This window comes from Colletotrichum costaricense (genome assembly GCF_030867565.1).
Source record: "Colletotrichum costaricense strain IMI 309622 chromosome Unknown Scaffold_16.1, whole genome shotgun sequence".
Taxonomy (NCBI): Eukaryota; Fungi; Ascomycota; class Sordariomycetes; order Glomerellales; family Glomerellaceae; genus Colletotrichum; species Colletotrichum costaricense.
Genome location: NW_026848245.1, coordinates 366120 through 386026, shown reverse-complemented (window position 1 = coordinate 386026; position 19907 = coordinate 366120). Strand labels below are relative to the sequence as shown.

General features: G+C 51.7%; 11 protein-coding genes across 11 annotated transcripts; 7 read left to right on the top strand and 4 right to left on the bottom strand.

Moving 5' to 3' along the window:
- Positions 1–51: 51 nt before the first annotated feature.
- CCOS01_12912 (acetyltransferase) lies at positions 52–1271 on the bottom strand (the record flags this gene model as incomplete). Its single annotated transcript, XM_060461059.1, has 3 exons — positions 52–693; positions 757–1026; positions 1257–1271. 3 exons carry the CDS (start codon positions 1269–1271, stop codon positions 52–54), a joined length of 927 nt encoding a protein of 308 aa, XP_060308261.1.
- A 340-nt stretch (positions 1272–1611) lies between these two features.
- On the top strand, positions 1612–2160 carry CCOS01_12911 (uncharacterized protein; the record flags this gene model as incomplete). Its single annotated transcript, XM_060461058.1, has 1 exon — positions 1612–2160. One exon carries the CDS (start codon positions 1612–1614, stop codon positions 2158–2160), a length of 549 nt encoding a protein of 182 aa, XP_060308260.1.
- A 930-nt stretch (positions 2161–3090) lies between these two features.
- CCOS01_12910 (uncharacterized protein) lies at positions 3091–4470 on the top strand (the record flags this gene model as incomplete). Its single annotated transcript, XM_060461057.1, has 1 exon — positions 3091–4470. The coding sequence occupies one exon, from the start codon at positions 3091–3093 to the stop codon at positions 4468–4470; it is 1380 nt and encodes a 459-aa protein (XP_060308259.1).
- Positions 4471–5038: 568 nt separating this feature from the next.
- Positions 5039–7453, top strand: CCOS01_12909 (uncharacterized protein; the record flags this gene model as incomplete). The annotated part of the gene is made up of 1 exon (XM_060461056.1): positions 5039–7453. The coding sequence occupies one exon, from the start codon at positions 5039–5041 to the stop codon at positions 7451–7453; it is 2415 nt and encodes an 804-aa protein (XP_060308258.1).
- Positions 7454–8047: 594 nt separating this feature from the next.
- On the top strand, positions 8048–9916 carry CCOS01_12908 (uncharacterized protein; the record flags this gene model as incomplete). The annotated part of the gene is made up of 1 exon (XM_060461055.1): positions 8048–9916. One exon carries the CDS (start codon positions 8048–8050, stop codon positions 9914–9916), a length of 1869 nt encoding a protein of 622 aa, XP_060308257.1.
- Positions 9917–10105: 189 nt separating this feature from the next.
- Positions 10106–11196, bottom strand: CCOS01_12907 (uncharacterized protein; the record flags this gene model as incomplete). Its single annotated transcript, XM_060461054.1, has 3 exons — positions 10106–10314; positions 10433–10882; positions 10950–11196. The coding sequence occupies 3 exons, from the start codon at positions 11194–11196 to the stop codon at positions 10106–10108; spliced, it is 906 nt and encodes a 301-aa protein (XP_060308256.1).
- A 2014-nt stretch (positions 11197–13210) lies between these two features.
- Positions 13211–13360, bottom strand: CCOS01_12906 (uncharacterized protein; the record flags this gene model as incomplete). Its single annotated transcript, XM_060461053.1, has 1 exon — positions 13211–13360. One exon carries the CDS (start codon positions 13358–13360, stop codon positions 13211–13213), a length of 150 nt encoding a protein of 49 aa, XP_060308255.1.
- Positions 13361–17114: 3754 nt separating this feature from the next.
- Positions 17115–17369, top strand: CCOS01_12905 (uncharacterized protein; the record flags this gene model as incomplete). The annotated part of the gene is made up of 1 exon (XM_060461052.1): positions 17115–17369. One exon carries the CDS (start codon positions 17115–17117, stop codon positions 17367–17369), a length of 255 nt encoding a protein of 84 aa, XP_060308254.1.
- A 584-nt stretch (positions 17370–17953) lies between these two features.
- Positions 17954–18055, top strand: CCOS01_12904 (uncharacterized protein; the record flags this gene model as incomplete). Its single annotated transcript, XM_060461051.1, has 1 exon — positions 17954–18055. One exon carries the CDS (start codon positions 17954–17956, stop codon positions 18053–18055), a length of 102 nt encoding a protein of 33 aa, XP_060308253.1.
- A 615-nt stretch (positions 18056–18670) lies between these two features.
- CCOS01_12903 (uncharacterized protein) lies at positions 18671–18907 on the bottom strand (the record flags this gene model as incomplete). Its single annotated transcript, XM_060461050.1, has 1 exon — positions 18671–18907. The coding sequence occupies one exon, from the start codon at positions 18905–18907 to the stop codon at positions 18671–18673; it is 237 nt and encodes a 78-aa protein (XP_060308252.1).
- Positions 18908–19432: 525 nt separating this feature from the next.
- Positions 19433–19672, top strand: CCOS01_12902 (uncharacterized protein; the record flags this gene model as incomplete). The annotated part of the gene is made up of 1 exon (XM_060461049.1): positions 19433–19672. The coding sequence occupies one exon, from the start codon at positions 19433–19435 to the stop codon at positions 19670–19672; it is 240 nt and encodes a 79-aa protein (XP_060308251.1).
- Positions 19673–19907: the final 235 nt, after the last annotated feature.

Below are 19907 nucleotides of genomic sequence, written 5' to 3'. Positions count from 1 at the left end.
ATTTCTGAATTGAACTTGATGTAAGGAAAAGGATTTGGGCGAAGTAAAAAGCTACTCGACGTCCTTCACCATCCAGATTGATCCCTTCTCGTCGGTAGGATACACCCGGAACCCCAGCTTCTCGTAGAACGGCACGACCTTGTCGTTCTCACCACCGACGCCGATATGCACGCCCTTACCATAGAGCCTGTTCCCACTGGAGCCACCGTTGCGCTGATCGGCGTCTTTCAGACTCTCAACGAACTTGTCAATCAGCTTTCTTCCCCAGCCTTTGCCCTGCCATGGCTCCAGCAGGTCGATGTGCATCGTAGCCTTCCAGTTGCTCCAAAGCTCCTTTCGCTCATCGTCAAGCACCAGCCATGTCGGGTTGAATGCTTGCTGGAGGAGAGCCTCCTCATTCACCTCCCCCGTGTCTGGGAAGTTCCATGGCGCTTTCGTCTCGAGGCTCTTAGGCTTTCTTCCGTCCAGCTCCTTGGACGTCTCAAGGACTTCCTTGATGTACCGCGGGTACGCGCTCGCAAAGTCGTTCACGTTGGGGCAGCCAATGCAGTAGCCGACGCAGTTTCCCTCGCCATCGTCAAGTATGTGACAAGTCTCAGGAGATAGATGAGTATACTGATGTGTCCATAGGTAAGGCGCGGTCCTGGTCGCTGCTTCGGAACGCTCGAGGGACGGTGGGAGCGTGGCGCGGCACTGGGTTCATTGTCAGTCGCTGTGGAACAAAGATAGGCCAAGATAAGGAGAAGTGAGACGCACGATATGACCCGTCGCATCAAAGTCAGATGCCTTGTAGGGGCGTATGAAAGCCATGGTTGATGAGGTGAGCTGGAATGAGAGCCGTTGAGTTGAAAGTGAGAGGTTGCCGCTGGAAGTGTAGTGGTACCGGGGCCTGAATGGCCGGATGGCGGGGTAGCGGGGTAAATCGCTCCGGACCAGACTGGGGAGGATTGACCTGCTGCTGGAGTGACATTCACGAGGCATCTCAAGCCCGGCGATAGCAGCAAAACTCAAGAGATATAGCACCGTCTGTGTAAATGAGTGATACACAGCAGTGAGAACACAGCAGTGAGACTGAAAACCATCACCACAAATGATATGAGAGCATGAGAATGACGTCGGTCGGGGATCCTGTTCACCGGATGCCGTTCATTGAGCCTAGACAGGTATCTCGGCGCCGAAACAATCACCCCGCATTTCCGGTGTTCAATGGGGCTGGCCAGATTTATCAAGCTTCATATTATTCCGTGATCCCAAACAGGCCTCTTACGCATTTGATTGTATACGCGTTCTTGTAGTCGTCAATAGAATTATTGTTTCCAGATTGGTGATGAGGTCTACTTCAGGGTCTAAGTAGGAGACAAAGCCAGGCTTCGAAGTCACGGCCAAGGTTGTTCTTTCACAGATCGTTTGAATTGTGTGCAGTACTCTTAGCCCTTGTTCGAATTGAGCCATGTAATCGACATGTCATGTATCTCCTTGTCTGTCCTGGAGCTGCCTTCTACAGTTCTTTAGTCTGAGACCAACTACTCCAGCTTGTCTACGACTACATAAGGCCGAATGCCCGGTTGTCTAAGCCTTAAAACTCATAGTCCTCCAAGCATCCCATCCAACATGTCGCAATCAACGCCAACTCTCCAAAGCTGCTTCAAGAACTCTAGAGGGTCGTTCTATCGAGTCGAAAAGAAGCGCGTTCGTTTCAATAGCCAAGACCAAGTGCGCACCTTCCAGCGTCGCTCCGATGAACTAACAACTCCGCCCAGAACTCCCACCGCATCCAAGACCGGCTCAGGCTTCGAAGACGATGACTACATTGTCGACCTGCACCTCGAGCAAGCCAAAATTCACAAGCACATGTCTAGACAGAAGGCTATCATGGATAGAGACTTTCTCCGCAGGTTACTTACCCCCGGTACTGAGCTATGCCAGTTGCTCCGGCAGACGCTTTACCAGCGAAGGAAGAAGATGAATGCTTACTTGTACAGGCAGAAGAATCGACGCTCCCAGAAGCGTCAAGGTAGAGTACGAGGTAGATGCCGTGTCAAGAAGCTTCACTGGGAGTTTGCGCAGAGGGTCAAGAACCGTCTTCAGCGAGGTGGTCGGTACATTGTTTCACTGCTTCAGCGTGGCTGGAACCTCAACACCAGATATCGGGCTATGTGATGTAGACATTGTGATTTGGAATGATCTGGTTTGGGTTCGATTTCTCCCCTAAACTTCGTAGTTCAGAACAAAATTGAATATCGAATGCTCCGTTAAAGTATAGCAGCCCCATCAGTTGAGAGCTAATCACGAAACCTGACATAAATCGAAGCTGCCTACGCCTTGCTGGTCTTGTGCTTGATATCATTTTGATATTGTAATGCTGTAGTACTAGGCAGGACCAACATGACAAGTTCCAAGGAGCGTTCTGTACAACCATAGCATTCCTTTGCGTCCAACACGGTCCACCTTAAAGTAGTGAAGTGAAGGTAAAGAGTTGTGAGCTCTCGTGATGCCAAGAAACCAGAGACTGCCATCATCAAATATCGACTGTATCTGGTCGAATAGGAGGAACTTCTTCCAGAATTCAAATGAATCCAATTCTTGAGGGAATCTGTTTCGGCACGAGGTCACAGTTCGTTCCTTCCTGCCTTCGGGGAAAGACGAGCTTGAGGAAGAAGATATGGAAGTAAAATTTGGGAGGTACCTTCCACTTCTTGCTCCTTCCACACAAGATTTATTTTCGACTTCCTTCCCGTCGATTCTATTCTCTTCCTCCCCTTCCCTTCCCTACTTCTTCCTGACCCATTACAAAAGAGATCTTTTCTTTTCACCATCACCATCTTGTTTTGACCCTTCGTCAAACACCACAGAGCAGGACACTCGCGCATCGCCGACAGAGGATTGTCCCGCAGCAGCAAGATAAATCCAAGCATCATCCACCGCCCTCCTGTTGCCTACCCCTCAGCTAAGGTAGGGAGAGGTAGAAAACTCCCACTCTACTTAGAGAATATTGAAAACTGACGAGTTCATAGTATCAAGCCAGCCGTCGACCTTGTTCTTTCATATCCTCCCGGCCGTGCAATCATCGCACTGTGTCACTCGTCCATCATGGCATCGATATCGAGCCTTCCTCCCGAGATGCTGGGTGAAATTGCCGCATGCTTCCAAGATGACACCCCATTGAGTGTAAAGAAGGACTGGAAAGCCGACCAGAAGACGCTCGCGATTCTTTCTAGGGTTTCTAAGTCATTCCAATATGCAACGCAACCTCTTCTCTATCGCAAGATCTATCTCGCCGTCCGGGACCCAGCCGGCCTCGACATCTTGTCGTTGATCAAGGTTCTCTATCATCGCAAGGACCTCCGCTCCAAGGTGAATAAAGTTCAGTTACACTTTGAAAAAGCTTTGTCTTGCCATCTGGAGCGAACTATGGACGATGTCCAGAAACTCGATCATCTGGCTCGCGAAATTGGTCAGACAAGCCTCAGCCGCGCACTACAGGGCAACACAAATTGTCCATGGTCATACAACAATGTATTATCTTCGCTGCCTTTCCATCAGCTTCGAGGTGTATCTCAAGTCATGATCACTGGGCTGTGTGGCCCGAACTGGAACGAAGACTTTGGAGTTTTCAACCACTTTGACGATGCTTGGTCGGTCTTGCCATATCTCTTGATACCCCCCTCAGAGACACCGGAGGCTTTGCTTCCGAACTTGACCTTTCTTCGTTTGGACGCTCACTTAATTACAACCATCAATCTCTCAGACTTTCACTTGCTCACTCGTCTTGCATCCAACCTTAAGGAGTTTGAAGGCTGCGGCTTTGTAAGCGTCCCGGTCCAGGCTTTCAACACTTTCAAAAGGCTCAAGCGTTTGTCTCTTTCGGAAGCACCTTTTGTGGACAGCGACTTCCCAAACCAGGGAGAATTTCTCCAAATTCCGCCTGGTCTTCATTCTTTCTATTACAGTACGCGTTTCTCCTGGTTCCCGGATGAGCAGAACATTTCTCCGATGAGGGTCCGACGGGCGCTGGCGCAACATTCAGATACTCTGATTGACATTCACGTCCAATGCCACATCGAAATGGAGGAGCACGAGTGGTTCGATACCTTTAGAATGTTTCAAAGACTCGAGTATCTTTCGGTGGATCCAGCGGACTTTGATTTGAATTATCAGAACGCCTTGGACGGCCCAAATGCGTTTATCACCACATTACCTCGATCACTTCGAAGCCTAACCTTCCTGGCCCAGCACCACTCGGACTTCACGGACATCGAGTGGCTTGCCGACGCCGTTCACGAAGGGGACTTTGAAAACCTCGAAAGCTTCACCATTCATGTTCCATACAGAGACAGAGACTTCTTTCACAAGGCTATGAGCGAAATCTGGTGTGGGATCGATAAGCCAGAGTCTGGGGAGGACGAAGCTTCCTTCTGTGTCAAAGTGGTTTCTAAGACTGATTCGAGGGAATTTTGGTGTTACTGGTGATGGAACTCACTGTTTCAGTCTGCCAGCTTGGTACATGATCGAAGTTGCCTCGCCCTGCCCTTTACCCGGGACAGAAGGGGGGGAGGGGATAAGAACCACATTAGCAGAGAATACTTTGGTTACTTTCGGGGCCCCAGGCTTTATAGAACGAAAATAAATCAATTCTCAATTGCATAGCTATAGCTGTGAAGTAATTAACTTGAGAGGACGTGTGTCAGAAGATTTTGTTGAAAGCTAGCATCCATACCCCTAGAATGTGGACACATCTCTACACAGGTAAATTTTCTTAAGTAAGTAGATAGGTGCATGAGCTCATTACTGCAATATAACAACATGGGTTACATTGCAGCTATACCAGCCACTATGTCAAAATATCAATACGGGTTGCACTGCATGTATGTCGGTGGCTGAGCCATGCCAGCATAAGCAAGTGTGGTAGGGTCAGGCTGAGAGAGTGTCTGTCGTGCGATGTTCCCAAGCATGATTAAATGGCACTTCTGCCCCAACTTTCTGCCTCGAGTTTCTACTCGGGACTGCACTCCGCTCGGTTACTCATTCATCTTGCAATATGAATGGAAGACCAAGTACTTCACCCTGCACAGACGATGTGTCCGAAGTTAGCAGTGTCAATTCGTTGTCAATCCGTACATCCATTACATGCGTGCAAGAACGGTCATCTCGCGAGCATGAGGAGCCACGGGCGCCAACGTTATTCGACAAGCACCAAGCTACCAAGGTAACTTTGGACTACGACATACCGACTTGGAAAGTTCTCCCTGCGACGTCATTGATCAACGAGGCTGGCTCCCTGCTCAGTCAAGCGAGCCCACCGCAAGAGCCCAGCCGATGGCGAGCGATCGGCACTTTCGGACTCTACGTCCTCGGCATTGGCACTGTCTTCATCATCGGAGCTGTTGGCTTCATGAGCTTTTTCTGGAAAACTTCAATACAGGCTAAAGAAGTCGTTGTGCAAAACACATTATGGAGTCAAATCGTTTTCGCCGACTGGGCGTCTAGATCAATCACTCTGACGGCCGCTGCGCTGCGTGTTTGTCTGGCGCTCCAGATGAGCTTGTTCACCGCAATGATCGCCTCGCTCATGATAGAACGGACAGGGATATCTTTCAGCGCGGCTCCCTTCGTCTCTATGCTGAGAGCTATGCCTGCATCGCCGTACAGTCTGATCAGTTGGACACCTTTCGACATGCCCTGGGGCATTGGGACCGTTTACACCATGGCTATCACAACTTCAGTTCTCCTGACAGCAGCATCTCAGTTGGCCTCGACCGCCTTGCTGTCTGATTTCGCAGTGGTAAATGTGACTGCACCGCAAAAAGCCGTCAACATGCTGTACGGAAACAGTAGCGTCATAAACCCAACGGTGATGCAGGGCTCCAGCATCTGGAAGTCAAAGCCTTGGGTCTATCCAAGGTTTGCGGAACTACAAAGGCAGCCTACCGAGGCCCAGCAGTCCGAATTCTTCGAAGATACAGGGACTATCCTACGGGCATTCATTCCCTTTGCGAATGAGCCAAGCCGTAGTCGCCTGCGAAATTATGAAGGGCCCGCCGCTGTTGTAGACTCCAGAGTGGTCTGCGTCAGACCTGTCATCCGGAACGTCACATTTTCTGCGGTTGCCTTTGACTTCTCAAACGATACACGGCTAGAGACCTACAGCGAGTTCAATGTCCTCGGGCAGTTTGACATACAAGGAGGCTACGACCAGCTGCCGATCAACCGAGGCCAAAACCAGATAGATGAGCCAAAGTGGCCTTTCAACTGTGTGGTTCCCGCTGAAGATATTCATGGTTACTCCAAAGGCGAACCCCTCGCTTCACAAATTGACAACTTTTCGATCTGTTCAGTGGGTCGGGGAGAAAATAGGACATGGCCGGATGGGAAGAATTACACCATGCCATTTCTTCCCTCACCCTTTTCAGCACTGAACACTACCTACACCTCTATATTCCTTGTATTCAACGGCACTGGGACAATGCCTCAGTGGCATCAGGGTCTCCGGGTTCATGGCAACTTGAACAGCAGCACTAGCCGCTGGGAAGCCTCTGCCGACAAATGGATATCGACCTCGGACGGGATGTGGAATAGTGTTGACATACCATGGGAAGGACATGCCAAGAGAGTAGGTGTCTCGGTCACCGCATGCTTCGCAAACTTGCAGGGCCATGTGCAAAATGTTAGCATGTCCAGTAAGGTTGATGGCCACGAACCGATCCTAGCTTGGGACAGCCCGAATACCCAGTACACCACGAATGTCATTCGGGACCAGTATTCCAGCATCTGCAAAGAACCTCCCGGCGGAGACCCTAGCCCGGAACTACTCGAACTTATCCCGAAGAAAAGTTGGAAGAGTGAGGATCACAGACTGTCACTCGACGTAGTCACCTCTCAACTTCCTTTCATGACACGCAGCCTGCACGACCCCTTAATCGACCCATCGCCCTGTGGGATGCTACGGACGGGTGGATATTCCTCCCGTGCCGTTCATTACGCACATTCTGCGCTCTTTCAAGACGTGCTCAGGACGAGCTTGAGCGTACCAGAGGCACTACAGGCTATCCTCACAGTCACTCAGCAAATGTCTTACTACGATACCTTGCCTTACTTCCGGAATGCTTGGCCAGCGACGTACGCCATGACAGAGGAAAAACTGATTCCCGTCCGGTGGGTTGGGTTTGGTATCGTCGTTGCTATCATCGTGTTACACCTAGGCCTCGTTGCAGCTGCCTCTATTCTGTTTCTCAAGTTGACTACCTGCAGCAGCTTGGGAAATGTGTGGATGTCACTAAGCCAGATTGTGTCATTGGAGACGGAAGGTCTGATTCAGGAAGCTACATCGAAAGATGACAATGCAGTTGAGAAGATGATTTGGGAAGCAATATCCAAAGGTGATTCGGGGTTGAGGCAGAGGGTTAAGATAATGAAGAACGGGCTGAACGGCCGGAATGAGTTGAGCTCCTTCTAAATCAGAGATGGCAATGGTAGTGTTACAGATGGCAGAATCAGCAGAGCCTCAAAATAACGTGGGTAAGATACCCTCAATCCAGGTCGCCTTTCCGCCCTCTGACATGCAATTCAGACTTTACCTATTTGTCCGCAGTGCACGCATCATTCCTCATCCCTCTGGTAGGCCTCAATAAGTCTCCAAACAGTGGCTGACAGTAAGCCGGTCTTGGCGCACGCAGCGCTCGGTAGCTTGATTCAGATGCCACCCTAGGCGCGGGTACCTAGTTATGCTTGTTCTCACTCCGGGGCAAGGACTGTCCAATTAAGGGCTGGCTTTATTCTGGTGGCTGCGTAAGATGGGCTAGACCTTCAGCCCAACGTTGATCCCACCCGGGCGGGTCGTCGAAGGATCGTCAGGCTACAAAATTAGAGGCTGACATGCAGTAGATTCACAGACCTTGGAAGCAAGGGTGTGTCTGCTCCGTGTCCGTGTCCGTGTAGGAACATGTGGCGGAAAAGCTATCTCTTAAAATCTCTGTTCATCTCCTGCTCGCGTGCTCACGTTTCTCAAGGTTCAGGAAATTCGGGTAGGAATACGGTCGTTTCTTTTGCCATGGCTTCGAAAATTGAGTACAGCTCCCTCCAGCGGGATGTGTCCGATGAGGACCGGGCCTCTGCCGAAAAGAACATGCCGCAAAGTGGGTCTTTGCCGTCGGACGGACAGCTACACTATGGCGGGACCACGGCCGAACGCATGTTTAGGTTCCAGGATTTCAAGTTTCTCAAGATTTACATCTCTTGCATCTTGGTATACCTTCTTGCTGCGGTGGCGGCGGTTGTCTGGTCGTATCAGGGACCCGCGGTCGACAGAGACTACTACATGCAACACGTCTTTCGCACGCCAGACTCCTTGAAGGTCGATCAGCTTTACTCTGGTATCGCCCTCTCAGCACTACTTGCCCCGGCGGGCATGTTGGTCCAATGGATCATGCACGACTTCCGACACCTTCGACTCTTCGCTCTCACGGCGCAGCGGCCGGTTCTCTTGGCGGACTTGGACAAGATAGGAGACGACTCGAGTGCTTGGACGCTGCGGATACTGGGGAAATACTCGTGGTGGTACGCCGTCATGCAGGCCGCGCTCATCGTCATTCGCACCTCGATCGTTCCCGTCGGCACTCTTATGCTCACGACCGGAGCTTATTACGAAAACATCACCGGAGTTGACGTCGTCGGAATGCCCATCCTTCCCTCAAACGACTCCTCCGTTACGAGATTGGCCAACGCGATGGGTTGGGACGGGCAGGGAACCTTCAAGCAGACTCTTGATGACAACGACAACTTCCTTTCGCGAACCGTCTACACCTTTGTTGGGAACATCGTCAGCCAAAGTGCCCTCGTCGACGTCTTCTCGGGCGTCATTGGCCCCATTCCGACGCACAACCTAACCTTCAACGTTAACACGACCTACCACGGCCTTATTCTGTATCACTGGGACGCCAACTGCGAAGCAGCGACCGAAATACCATTCACCACCTCCGTCAACGGCGTCAACGCTTCATACACCTTTACCCTTCCCGATTCCACCAACCAGACGATCGATCTCACCCCCCGAAAACAGGAATCGCAGAGCCTGCGTCTCTGGAACAGCGCAGCCAACAACTCCATCAATAACGTTCCCATCGGTGGCACCACATACTTCATCTCCGCAGGCCCCTCCTCATCCCTCAAAGCCGAGACTCGCACCAATGATAGCAGCCTTACACAGACTGCCGAGGGTCACTGGATCTCCCGCACCAAGTGCACTCCCGAATTCTCATGGGAAGTCGGCGCCTGCACGTTCAACGGCACCTTGATGACGGATTGCGTGGGCAACCCGGGATCGAACACCACAGCCATCGATACGGCGGCATTAAACGTGCTGAAGGACTACATGACTGCCATTCCCTGGTGGATCTTCCGCGAGCAGCTCCAAATCGTTGACAAAACGATCGATACTCTCTACGCGATCCCCACATCAGCAGACTGGGGCCACTTCTTCGGCAACATTGCACAGTCCATCGCCGCCATCTCGACGGCAGGGTACTTTGGCACCGCCAGCGTGCCTGCAGTGGCGAGGGTCAAGGAGGATGTGTACATCATGCGGACAGTGGTGCTGTGGATCGTGCTGGCGATGCTGAGCGTCGTCTTCCTTGTCAGTTGTCTGGATATATGGAGGAGCAAGTCGCGCGGTCTGCCGTTCAGAGCAGCGACGTTCTTGGCTATTGCGAATGCCGTTAGAGGACCGTGGTGGGACCAGGAATTGCATGGAAGCTGTGCTGCTGATGAGGTGACGATGCAGAAGAGGAGTTCGGCGTCGGTCATGTTTGGGGTCGATGCGAATAATCCGTATCACTTGGGGTTGCTGCCGGCGGTGCTGCCAATTCAGCGGGATAGACCGTACTTTGGCATTGGGAGGCGCAAGGGACCGGAAAGATCATAGGCCACTTGGAAATTACATCTAAAGATTCACCCTGATGTGAGGCATCGATGTTGATGCATGTTCTGGTTCATGTCTAGTGATCTCATCCCACTTCATCTACACGCCTAACTCCAGTCATCACCTCCTATCCCTTCCAGCCTTTGTACTCCTCTAAAAAACATCATCTACAGCCCTCTCGTTTTATCAAAATCACTTGCGAACTTCCCCCAGAGGAATGCTCATCCCGTGACGCCCGCTGTATTTGGAAACCTCGGCCGGCTTCCAGCCACCACGCTGCAAGAGACTCTCGTCCTCAAGACGGAATACCTCGACCTTGAGTGGGCGACAGCATTTGATCATCTCCTCCTCGCTGTCCTCGCCGAAGCCCCAAAGCGAGAGATCGCCACCAGGGCAGGTGCCTACGATACCAGTCAGTCATGTGCTCACAGCTGTTTAACAGCTTTCACCAATCCAGGCTGTTGGATCCAATGTAGTCGCAGCGCAAACACGCTCACAAGGAAAAGGAGTAACACCTACTCAAAGCCATCAAAAGATCCTGCTCAGCCAAAAACTCAAGGTGATCACCAGGTTGCGCAGGGCAGGGGTTCATAAAGTACCGCCCCTGCTCATCCAAGCCAGTTACTTGGAAAATGTTAATCACGTCATGGACATCCTGCTCGTTCAGCCCGTACGGCAGCACCGCGCGCGTCAAGTTGGAATGACACTGGAAGTTGTAGTTGCCACCGCTGAGAACGGTGTTGATGTACGGATCGCAGCGCGTGCCGAGGAGATCGTGCACACGCCCGCCGTGCTCATCCTCGCCGTACCAGTCCAGAGAGTCCTTGATGATGGTGGCTAGCGGGCGCATGTAAGGCAAGTTGGACCAGAGGCGATCGCCCGTCGAAACATGGCTGGCGTGGAGCTGCTTGGTGCGACTCGCCCAGAAGCGTTCGCGGGGGTTGTGGGCGTTCCAAATGTTCAAGTCACCTGTGGTCGGAATGAGCACCCCTCATTCTGAGAAGAGGAGTCTTTATCTTTCATCTTCGCGACGTACCGACTTGAGGACCCTCCGGTGTGCTGATCCTCACAATTGAACCGGCGGGTGCTTTCCATGCTCTTCCTGACCGAATTGGCAGCGTGAACTCCTCAATTAACACTCTCTTTGCCTGCTGTGCGGATCCGTACAGCTCCTTGTCGACTGTGAGCACCGAGCCGGCGGTCGGGAGATAAGCCGGAACGGGCTTCGGGATCGGCTTCCGATCTTTGAGACGCTGCGCGGGATCCATGTCGGCGGCTGACATTTTGTCACTTCTGTTGGCGATTCGGTCGAGTGAAGGAGAGGGGGGAACTTGGCAGAGTAACGCTTTGAGTCAAGAAGGAACGCGAATAGCTTGTACACTATGAACGGAAGACGACTGAAGTTCTTATATCATGGTGCTTATGGCATCCCGATACCATCAACCGGGACAACCCCGCTACTTTGGCACTTTGGATACACAAAGTTCCTTACGTAAAGCCTACCTTCGGAGGTGGTTAAGGCAAGAGACTCCGACAGTAGGATGACGGCCGATGCCGGTCCTTTACTCGTGCTGTCTCCACTCCTCCAACGCCGGCAACTCTCTGCGAAGTGCGCTTGTTATCAAAAATGCGTATCAAACAAGCTACATATGTCTTGTGGACGCAATTCCGGCGCCAATACAACTGTATTCACTCGCTGATTGTGCAACTTGTGCTCTTCAGCATCATTATACCAATAGCTGCAATGTGCTCAGCTGTAGACGCGTCGCGAATCGCCCTCATTCGGGAGCTGATCGATGAGATCCAAAAACAAAAGGTGTCACTCAGTTGTGTGAGCTACGCATTGCCTCGTGGCGGAATCGAACCGCCGATCTTCTCATGTCACTAGTACTAGTGAGACGCTATACCACTTAGCCAACAAGGCTTGACTGCTGCGACGAAGAGTGCTGCTAAGGACCTTCAGGCTTGGGCTGGCTCGGTGGGCCACGACTGACGATGGAGTCTAGAACGGCGGCAGAGAGAGTCGGGCGATGCCTCTTCAGCGACTGATAGGCTTTTGGTCCACTCAAGTTACAGACAAACTTGAAGAAAGTTTCAAAAAGCTTATAGAACATGAATCCGGAGTCTCTCTTTAACAAATGAATTTGTGGCGGAGGACTCATAGTGCCGGACAGTCAGACTCCCGTGGAGGTCAAGAATCAGAGGATCAGATCCATCATTCATACTAATGGTAGATTGTTTTGAGAAATGAGGGCTCATGAGATTATTCCTACAACTTATAAGGCGGTCATCGAAACTTTGAAACCCCAAGCAAATGCAGGGCAAAACACCTTCATACTAACATAACACTTATCATCTTCGGAATTTGAGTTAGTGAGATATGGTTCTCAGATCTTTATACTATACTCGTAGATTAGATTATGAGAGGTCAAGGGGACCGTAGAAAGCCTCCTCCAGAAAAGGTTCTGTTCACATTATACGATGCCGTATGCGAATTAATTCAATCTCTGAATCTCATCTTTTCGCCGGTCTCTCTATTTTTGCTTGGAGATAGTCCGTACCTTATAAAAGTGGTTATGAATCTTTAGAGCGTCTTGTGCGCTACTTTCTTGCTGTTATTTCACCTACGTAGATGCTGAAAGCGTAAGATATAAGAATTATGGGTGAGTTAAAGTTTGGTTGGGAATTATGGGTTATTACATGTTATTGCTGTCAAGACACTTAGATGAACCATCATATTATCACGTGGTCGATGTATCGTATATGCCGTGGCCTCCTCGACCAAATACTGTGACGAAATTAGCTGAATAGATATGGGTAGCTGAAAGTTAAGATCATGGCTTCAAATTCACTGTTGGTAGGCAATAAACACCTTCAACATCCTGACCCTTACAATCCGCTATAATGACTCAAAGTCTAAGGCCAAATTTAGAATATCAAACAACTCGGGATATTACTACCGAGATTTTTTGACCTTGTGCTATTCACTAGACAGAGTTCGGGCGTAATATAAGAAAGCCTGCTTCGTTCGTCCAGTCACATTATCCCTCTCGGAATTCCAGACCGCTCTTCTGCCTGCTTGTTCCGGGACATCGAATGGGTAGACAGGATCTTATCGACTGCATACGCCAACAACGCCTCCTGCTTCATCATCGAATCCGGAATGACTACTCCTGCTTGTCTGGGGTACTTACACGTCACCGTGTGACACCTAGGGATTCAAGTATCGGGCCATATGTCCTCGGTACCCGCGTTTATTTGGTGGTACTTTGTCAACAAGGTGTGTATGGAGTGGAATTAGCCGGTACAATGTCGTTCGATATCCGCTACATCCAAGAGATGAAAGGACAAAGGCTTTTCAGCGATATCACCCACCATCACGGCAACCTGGTCACTCACTACCAATGGTGTTCTAGAACGGCCCAAACAGCCTCTTGCCAACAGCATTTGTACCAGAGTGAAAAGACCATGTAATAAGTTCAGCAATGACTGTGGAGGTTCGTATCCAGGGTTAGATCCCGCCGACCTTCGAGTGGCCCAACCAGAAGCATCACAAGTCTGGAGGCCTCTACGAATCGGGGCATGCGATATGCGGAAACCAGTGGCTGCTGCAGAAAGTCTCGTGAATTGCAGACCAGTCAGCAGCGTCGAGACGCAGCAGGCGCATGTGTATCTCTAGAAGCGTTGGCTGGATCCGCGTCATTGAGTCAACATCCCAGCACCGGAATAATTACCCTTGAATAGCTAATCGCACTCTAAAATACGCATTTCTTCGTTGATGTCCGTATCCGTCACATCTCATTCCCAGATCAATCCATCCTTTGGGCGAGGTATTCGACGAAGAGCTTCTTCTTTCGGGCCGACTCGATAGTAACCAAAAAGCCACGTCTCTCGGAAACTTTTCTTGCGAGCGAAAGGAGATATCCCAGACTTCCTTCTTGGCTTTTTTGTTTCGTGGTCTGTTCGCACAACACGCCCAGCGGCGCCAAATCTGCTTGCCGCGGGCAGCAATTTCAATCAGCCTCGGAGGTGCCGTATTAGTGGCCTTCCAGAAAGAGATTGGACCTTTGGGCTTCATTGTGCGATGAACTGTTTTCCGTATCCGTAGTTGTTTTTTGCGCCCGACGCCCAGGGACCCTCAAGCAAGGGTCACCATGTCTTCATACACGAGCCTGCACGGCAAGTCCAGCCAAGGCGCAGCACCATAAATGTTAGTCACGCTAGGCATCCAACGTCGCAACCGCAGCTAAGGACATTTGTTGCAACTAAGGATATGAAGGAACATGTGGAAAGTGGAAAAAGAGGATGTGTCAACGGGTAACAAGACAAGACACGCGTCGTGGATGACTTGTGACTGTTCATACCTCGTGGGTTTTGCGTACGATCTGTGTTGCGCGTCAGAGTGTTTCTGCCAGGGCAGAGGATCACCAGTAGCGTGACGCGGAACGGACGAGCGTAAAATATTCGCAGGTCTTGGTGTTTAGTAATGCCTCAACTCCTGGAAGCCTTCTGCGGGACCCGGGATCCTCCTCGGTTGATCACGTATTCTGGTAAGGCAGAGGATCGACCGGGTTGCACGGGGGCTGGAGACAGCAACGGCAACGGGCCAACGGCCAAACCGCGAGATCCTCGGAGGCGGAGTCAGTGTGACAACGTGCCAAGCGGGAAGGGGTGTGGTGGTGTTGTCGGCGGCCTAGGACTGCGCAAGCTACAATGTCACAATGTGGACGGCTGCGCAACAGCGAAGAGAAAACGAGAAAACATCCTTTGAAGATGCGCAGGAACGTGCAAAGGAACGTCTCGTCGGGTTCGCGTGGGGGTGGGACGGTTCTTGTTCGCGTTGCGCTGCTTGGACAGTTGGTTTAGCATGAGCGAGGGCACGTAAGCCCGTGTGGACTCGTCAATGGGAAATCAAAACCGCGGGTTTCGAGACAAAGAGGACCCTGAAAGGAGGTGTCACATTGACGCGGACAAGTTTATCTTCCCGTCTGGCAAACACATGCCAAAATAGCTGTCGCGTACATACATAGTGACTTAAGCTCAGGCACTCTGCCAAGGTACCTTACTCTTGCCAGTAGGGTAGCATTCACAAGAATCCCATCTCAAGGATTTTGTAGGAACTTTTTCCTTTCTCACACTGCCATGTGCGTTACCGTTACGCGTCCAGTCTGTCTCGATCCGGCACAGACACCTGAACCTGAGGGCCGGGCCAGCTGGGGCTCCATCGAAGTTATCCTGATCCATAACTATGGTAACGGAACAGAGCTCCGGCAGTTGTGCACATCACATCACGCAACGTTTGTGGGAAATACACTCAATTTGACGGGCGAGGTTGGAGTGCAATAAGCTTCGGCTCGCTTGCTTAGCTTGCAGTGGCCAGGTTCCATCGCGAGAATCCGTCTGTCACCCATATGGAACTCGAACAGGCCTCCTCCATATCATCAAGTACGGAGTTCCCAAAGTTCAGAGTACCTTTGACCTGGATACATGAGCAGTTATACCAGCTACCTACCTAGGGACGCACGGGGAAAGGGTCCGGAGCTGGGTCCGGGTCGGCGAGGCGAGAAAAGAGGCGAGCAAATCGTCAAAGGATCCCAGGGCCAGCTACCCCCGGCCGCCGCCGTCGTGCCACCACCTACACTCAACTTGAAACCGAAAATCTCCTATTCTGAGCTATCGTGGATCGTGGAACCCCTCGCTACTCTCTCTTCTCTCTGTCAAGCTCACCTCCTGATCTGTGCCTCTATCTCCTCTTCCTCCTTCGTGCCACCTGTTCGAAACTGCGATTCAAGCGACCAGGCTCAAGGGCCACACGGCACACCAACGGGATGCGCGTGATGCACGATGCACGATGTCGACATTGCGACACCAAGAGCCCAGTCCCCTCGTCGGCGGCGTCTAGCTCGCTTACAAGGTTACATTGATCGTGATTGAACCCAGACCCCCCGTTCAGCCGCCGCGGATTATGCGCGCTCTATTTGCTTTCCTGCGCGTGCAGCAGCAGCAGGCCAGCTCCAGGCTGTGCTGTAGATGGTGATGCGACTTGCACGAGTCGGTTTGTCCTATGTTGGCATTGTCGGCTTCGCGTTTTCGGCGAAGGCCTAGACCGTTCTCAATTCCTCCCCCCCCCCCCTTCCTGCGGTGGAACTGTCAAAAGTCAAGTTGTACAACACTGCACAAAGGGGGCATCCAGGAATAGAGTGACAAGAAGGCAGCCGCACTAACGTTGATAGCCGTGAGATAGCTTCCCCGGTGCCGCCTTGCAAATGACGGCTCTCCAGTTTCGAGACAAGTGATGAGCAAGACGACACGTGTGATCAGGCCAGAAGCCGTTGATCTGAAGTTCGGGAGACCTTTCCATTCGGGCAACGATTTCCCACTTCGGGCCGGAGCATGCCCACAGTTTGCTCCTGTCCGTAGATTGGTTTGCCGCCTCGCCAAAACGCTTCCATGGCCGCTTGGTAAAAATCGCTCACTGGAGAAATGGAGAATGGAGAAGGGCGGACTGCACTGATCTGCGCTGTGCCCAGCCCGTGGCCCGCGTGGCTATATGTACAGTACCCTTGATCTTATGACCGCAGCTTCAACGGCGTCGGCGAGTTCAGCCTCTCTTGGTCTCGTCAGATGTCAGTCCCAGATAGAAGGGAGGGATGCCGAAACAGAACGGAAATACATTATGAGCCTGGCTGATAGTAGGGTGCTGATATTACAGGTCGGCCTTGGGGAGGAGCAGAGAGCAGCCATGAAGGAAGCATCGAAATTAGAGTGTAGCTTCGCATATGGGCATCAACGCATGTAATGTACATGAGCATTTGAGAACGGGAATGGCCTTCTTTCAGGAATAGGCGGTTTTTCTGCGAATGGAGTCGCGCAGATCCACTCGAGAATGAGCTTATACGAGGGGTTGGAACGGCGCGCGAGTGGCCTCTTTGATTATGGCTTGCTGCCAGTCTGCGCTGCTGCAGTAATAAGTCACCGGTTAGTAAAGTGAAGGGCAATGATCGCCGGGACATCTCGTATTAGCGACGAGGCATTTCGATCGAGTGTGTCCAATCGGAGGCGCTGAGTTGAAATGACAGTCTGCAGGATTTTTTCCTTCCGGTGCCATTTCTCCCTCATAATCTCATGTGTAGATAGATGCCTTACTGTGGACATGTGAAGGATGCTGGCTTCGAAAGACCACATCAGCAGTACCGAGACAATGTGTTTCTTGGTCAACAACCGTTCCGACTTCCCGAAGCTGCAAAACAATTGGAACACATTCATGGCCAAGGCGAATACCTTCAAAACGCATCCCGCGGCCGACAGTGCCAAAAGGGCTGAATGGAAGACAAAGGGAGCCGAAATAGAGGCAACTTGGGGGCCGTTTCTGCCCAAGGTTCCAGACGGCATGCTCAAGGGCCAACTCAAAATGACGGGAAATGCAGCCTTGGAGGGGCCGCAAAAGTTCGGCTAACTGGTTAAACGAGCCCCTCAAACTTGAGTCAAAATACCCAATATCCAGACTTGTATACCACATTGTGTGCATCTTTCAAACATATTGTTCAACATTGAACCATATAATCACCGCCATGTATCCGTACACTCGCGCAAAAAGAGAGGTCATCAAAAGATTTGATTGCTGGTGGTGAAGTGAATTCGTACGAGAATAGAGTGGCTCGTGTTTCTGAAACACTGTCAATTTGTTCTAGAATCCTATTAATAGCGGCGGCATCCTTGAGGCCCTGGACAGCCCTGGCTGACGGGAAATGGATGGGCAAAGCAAAAATGCGCTCTCCACGCTGGGAGGAAGAGAAGCATAGTTTACGGATACACCATAGTAGAGCAGAAGGGGTCTCAATGGATCAGAAGGTCAGAGCCAAAACCAGAGAAAGAAAGCTCTCAAACACTTTGGAGAGCAAAGAAAGGAGAGCCTGGCCCAAACCCCAGTGCCCCTGGATGATGCCGCGACGGCACTCGTCCTTCCAGACAGTGGACGCAACGGACTTCAGCGAACAGGTCCCCCGCGGGTCCTCCTCAACTAAGGTAACCTTAGTCATTATGCGCAACCTCTGGGCGCAAGTTCTTGAATTCCGTGGCATCTACCTGTACCTGGGTGCTGGCTGGAGTACTACCCAGGTCTGGGCACTGCGCAGAGACTGAGGGGCAGAGAGAAGGGGAACGACATACAAATTCTGGAACCTGGAACCGCCCTGGAGCCGTTCTGGCGCATTGGTCAGTGTCTGGTACACTGGTGCGCGCCCCTCTCCGTGTATCCGTACCTTTTATGGCGCTGGGTCTCTTTGTTCCTTGCCCATTCTTACTCCACAGCCCCGGCAAGCGAAAGGACTGGACACACACTGGCCAAAGGTAGAGCTGCTGCTGTAGCAGAGAGAGAGAGCGAGAGAGGCAGCTGGCAGCAGAGTAAAGGCGAATAAAAGCGGCACCACAGTTTGGGCGAGCCCACAGTCAAGGGACGTGAGATATCCACAGCCCTCGGTCCAGCCATGCGCCCCTCCCTAAATCTCTCTTCCCAGGCCATGGGGAGCCGTGGGAGACGGACAAGGCAGAGTTGTAGAAAGCCATGGAGTAATATGTACATTACCACAGAACCTTGCAGCTCAAGGTACCTGTGTCCTTGTAGATATCCGCAGTACCTTTTACCCAGTACACATGTGTGATGAGGAAGGGCGACGAGGGTCTCGATGGGCAATGGGCGATGGGATGGGATGCTGCTGCTGTGTAACTACAGTACCAGGCGACCATGGCAAGGCCATGTTATTTGTTCGCTGCCCCCTTCCAGACCCCTTCCCCCTCCCGTGGATGCCGTGAGGCGTGAGATGATAAAGACCCTTTCAAGTCCCCCTCCACAACCACTGCTTTTTTTTTGCTCTCTTTTTCTGCCCTCGATAACCCTTTGCTGTGCATCTGCTTGTCTGGAACATTCCTGTTGACTGCGTTGCTTCCTCTCCTTATCCCGTCCAATCTTGACTCTCCTCTTTGCAGTTTCGTCATCACCGCTACCACCACAATCACCACCGCTACAACCAAATCCAGAAACCCCTCCACATCCTCTAGACGGTTCCCTCGGTATTTACACTTCCAGACAAAGAAACTTCCGTCATTCCGTCTCCAGTGTCGACGCCATAGATTTTTAAGGGGACTTTGCCTGCTAGCCAGAGCAGACCGGAAAGGATTCTTTGGAAGATTGATTACACATCTCGGCCAGCAGAAACGGGAAACAATCTACTTTTACTATTAGTAACCCGGTGTCGACGAACCTCCCCGAAAGTAAACGACGACAACATCAGCAACAGTCACGACAAACATCTTCTCTCGCCAACAGCTCGAAGAAGAAGAACAACAACTACAGCAACAGCAACTGGACAACACCCGATTCGACGACAATAACATCGTCGATCAACAGCAAAACCGGTCTCCCCCAAATAACCCCCCAAAACCTTCACCACGGCTTCTCCAGCGATCGCCACCATGGGTTCCCCGAGTGGACCCCTCCGACCCCGAGCGTCGTCAAATTTCATGGGCATCCGCGCATCTGGGTTCCCGCCGTCCATGACGCCGCAAGAAAAGCACCTCTTCTCAACCCACGTCAACACGGCCACGACACGCCTCTCGAGCACAATGGCCGCCAGCGAGACGGGCGAGGGCTACGTGTTTGTCGTCTACTTCCACAAGACCACCGCCGCCGACGCTCTCGCCCTGCTCCAGGCCGCAGACATCCGAGTCAGGGGCCACGAGATCCAATTTTCCTGGCACTGAGAGAAACTTGGAAACCGGGCACTCGTTTACTTTCTTTCTCCCCTTCTACCTCATTTGAGTAATGAGCTTTCCCAGTGCCTCGTTGTGCCTTGATTTTTGAGGCCCGGGCTCCCGGCTGGACTGGACTGGACTTGACTGGACTCTTCTTTTTGTGTGGACCGTGGGTTTATGGGACGGAACTTATGGGCTCATTCTCGACTCAAGCTCTGTCCTGTCACTATGACCCCCGATCCGT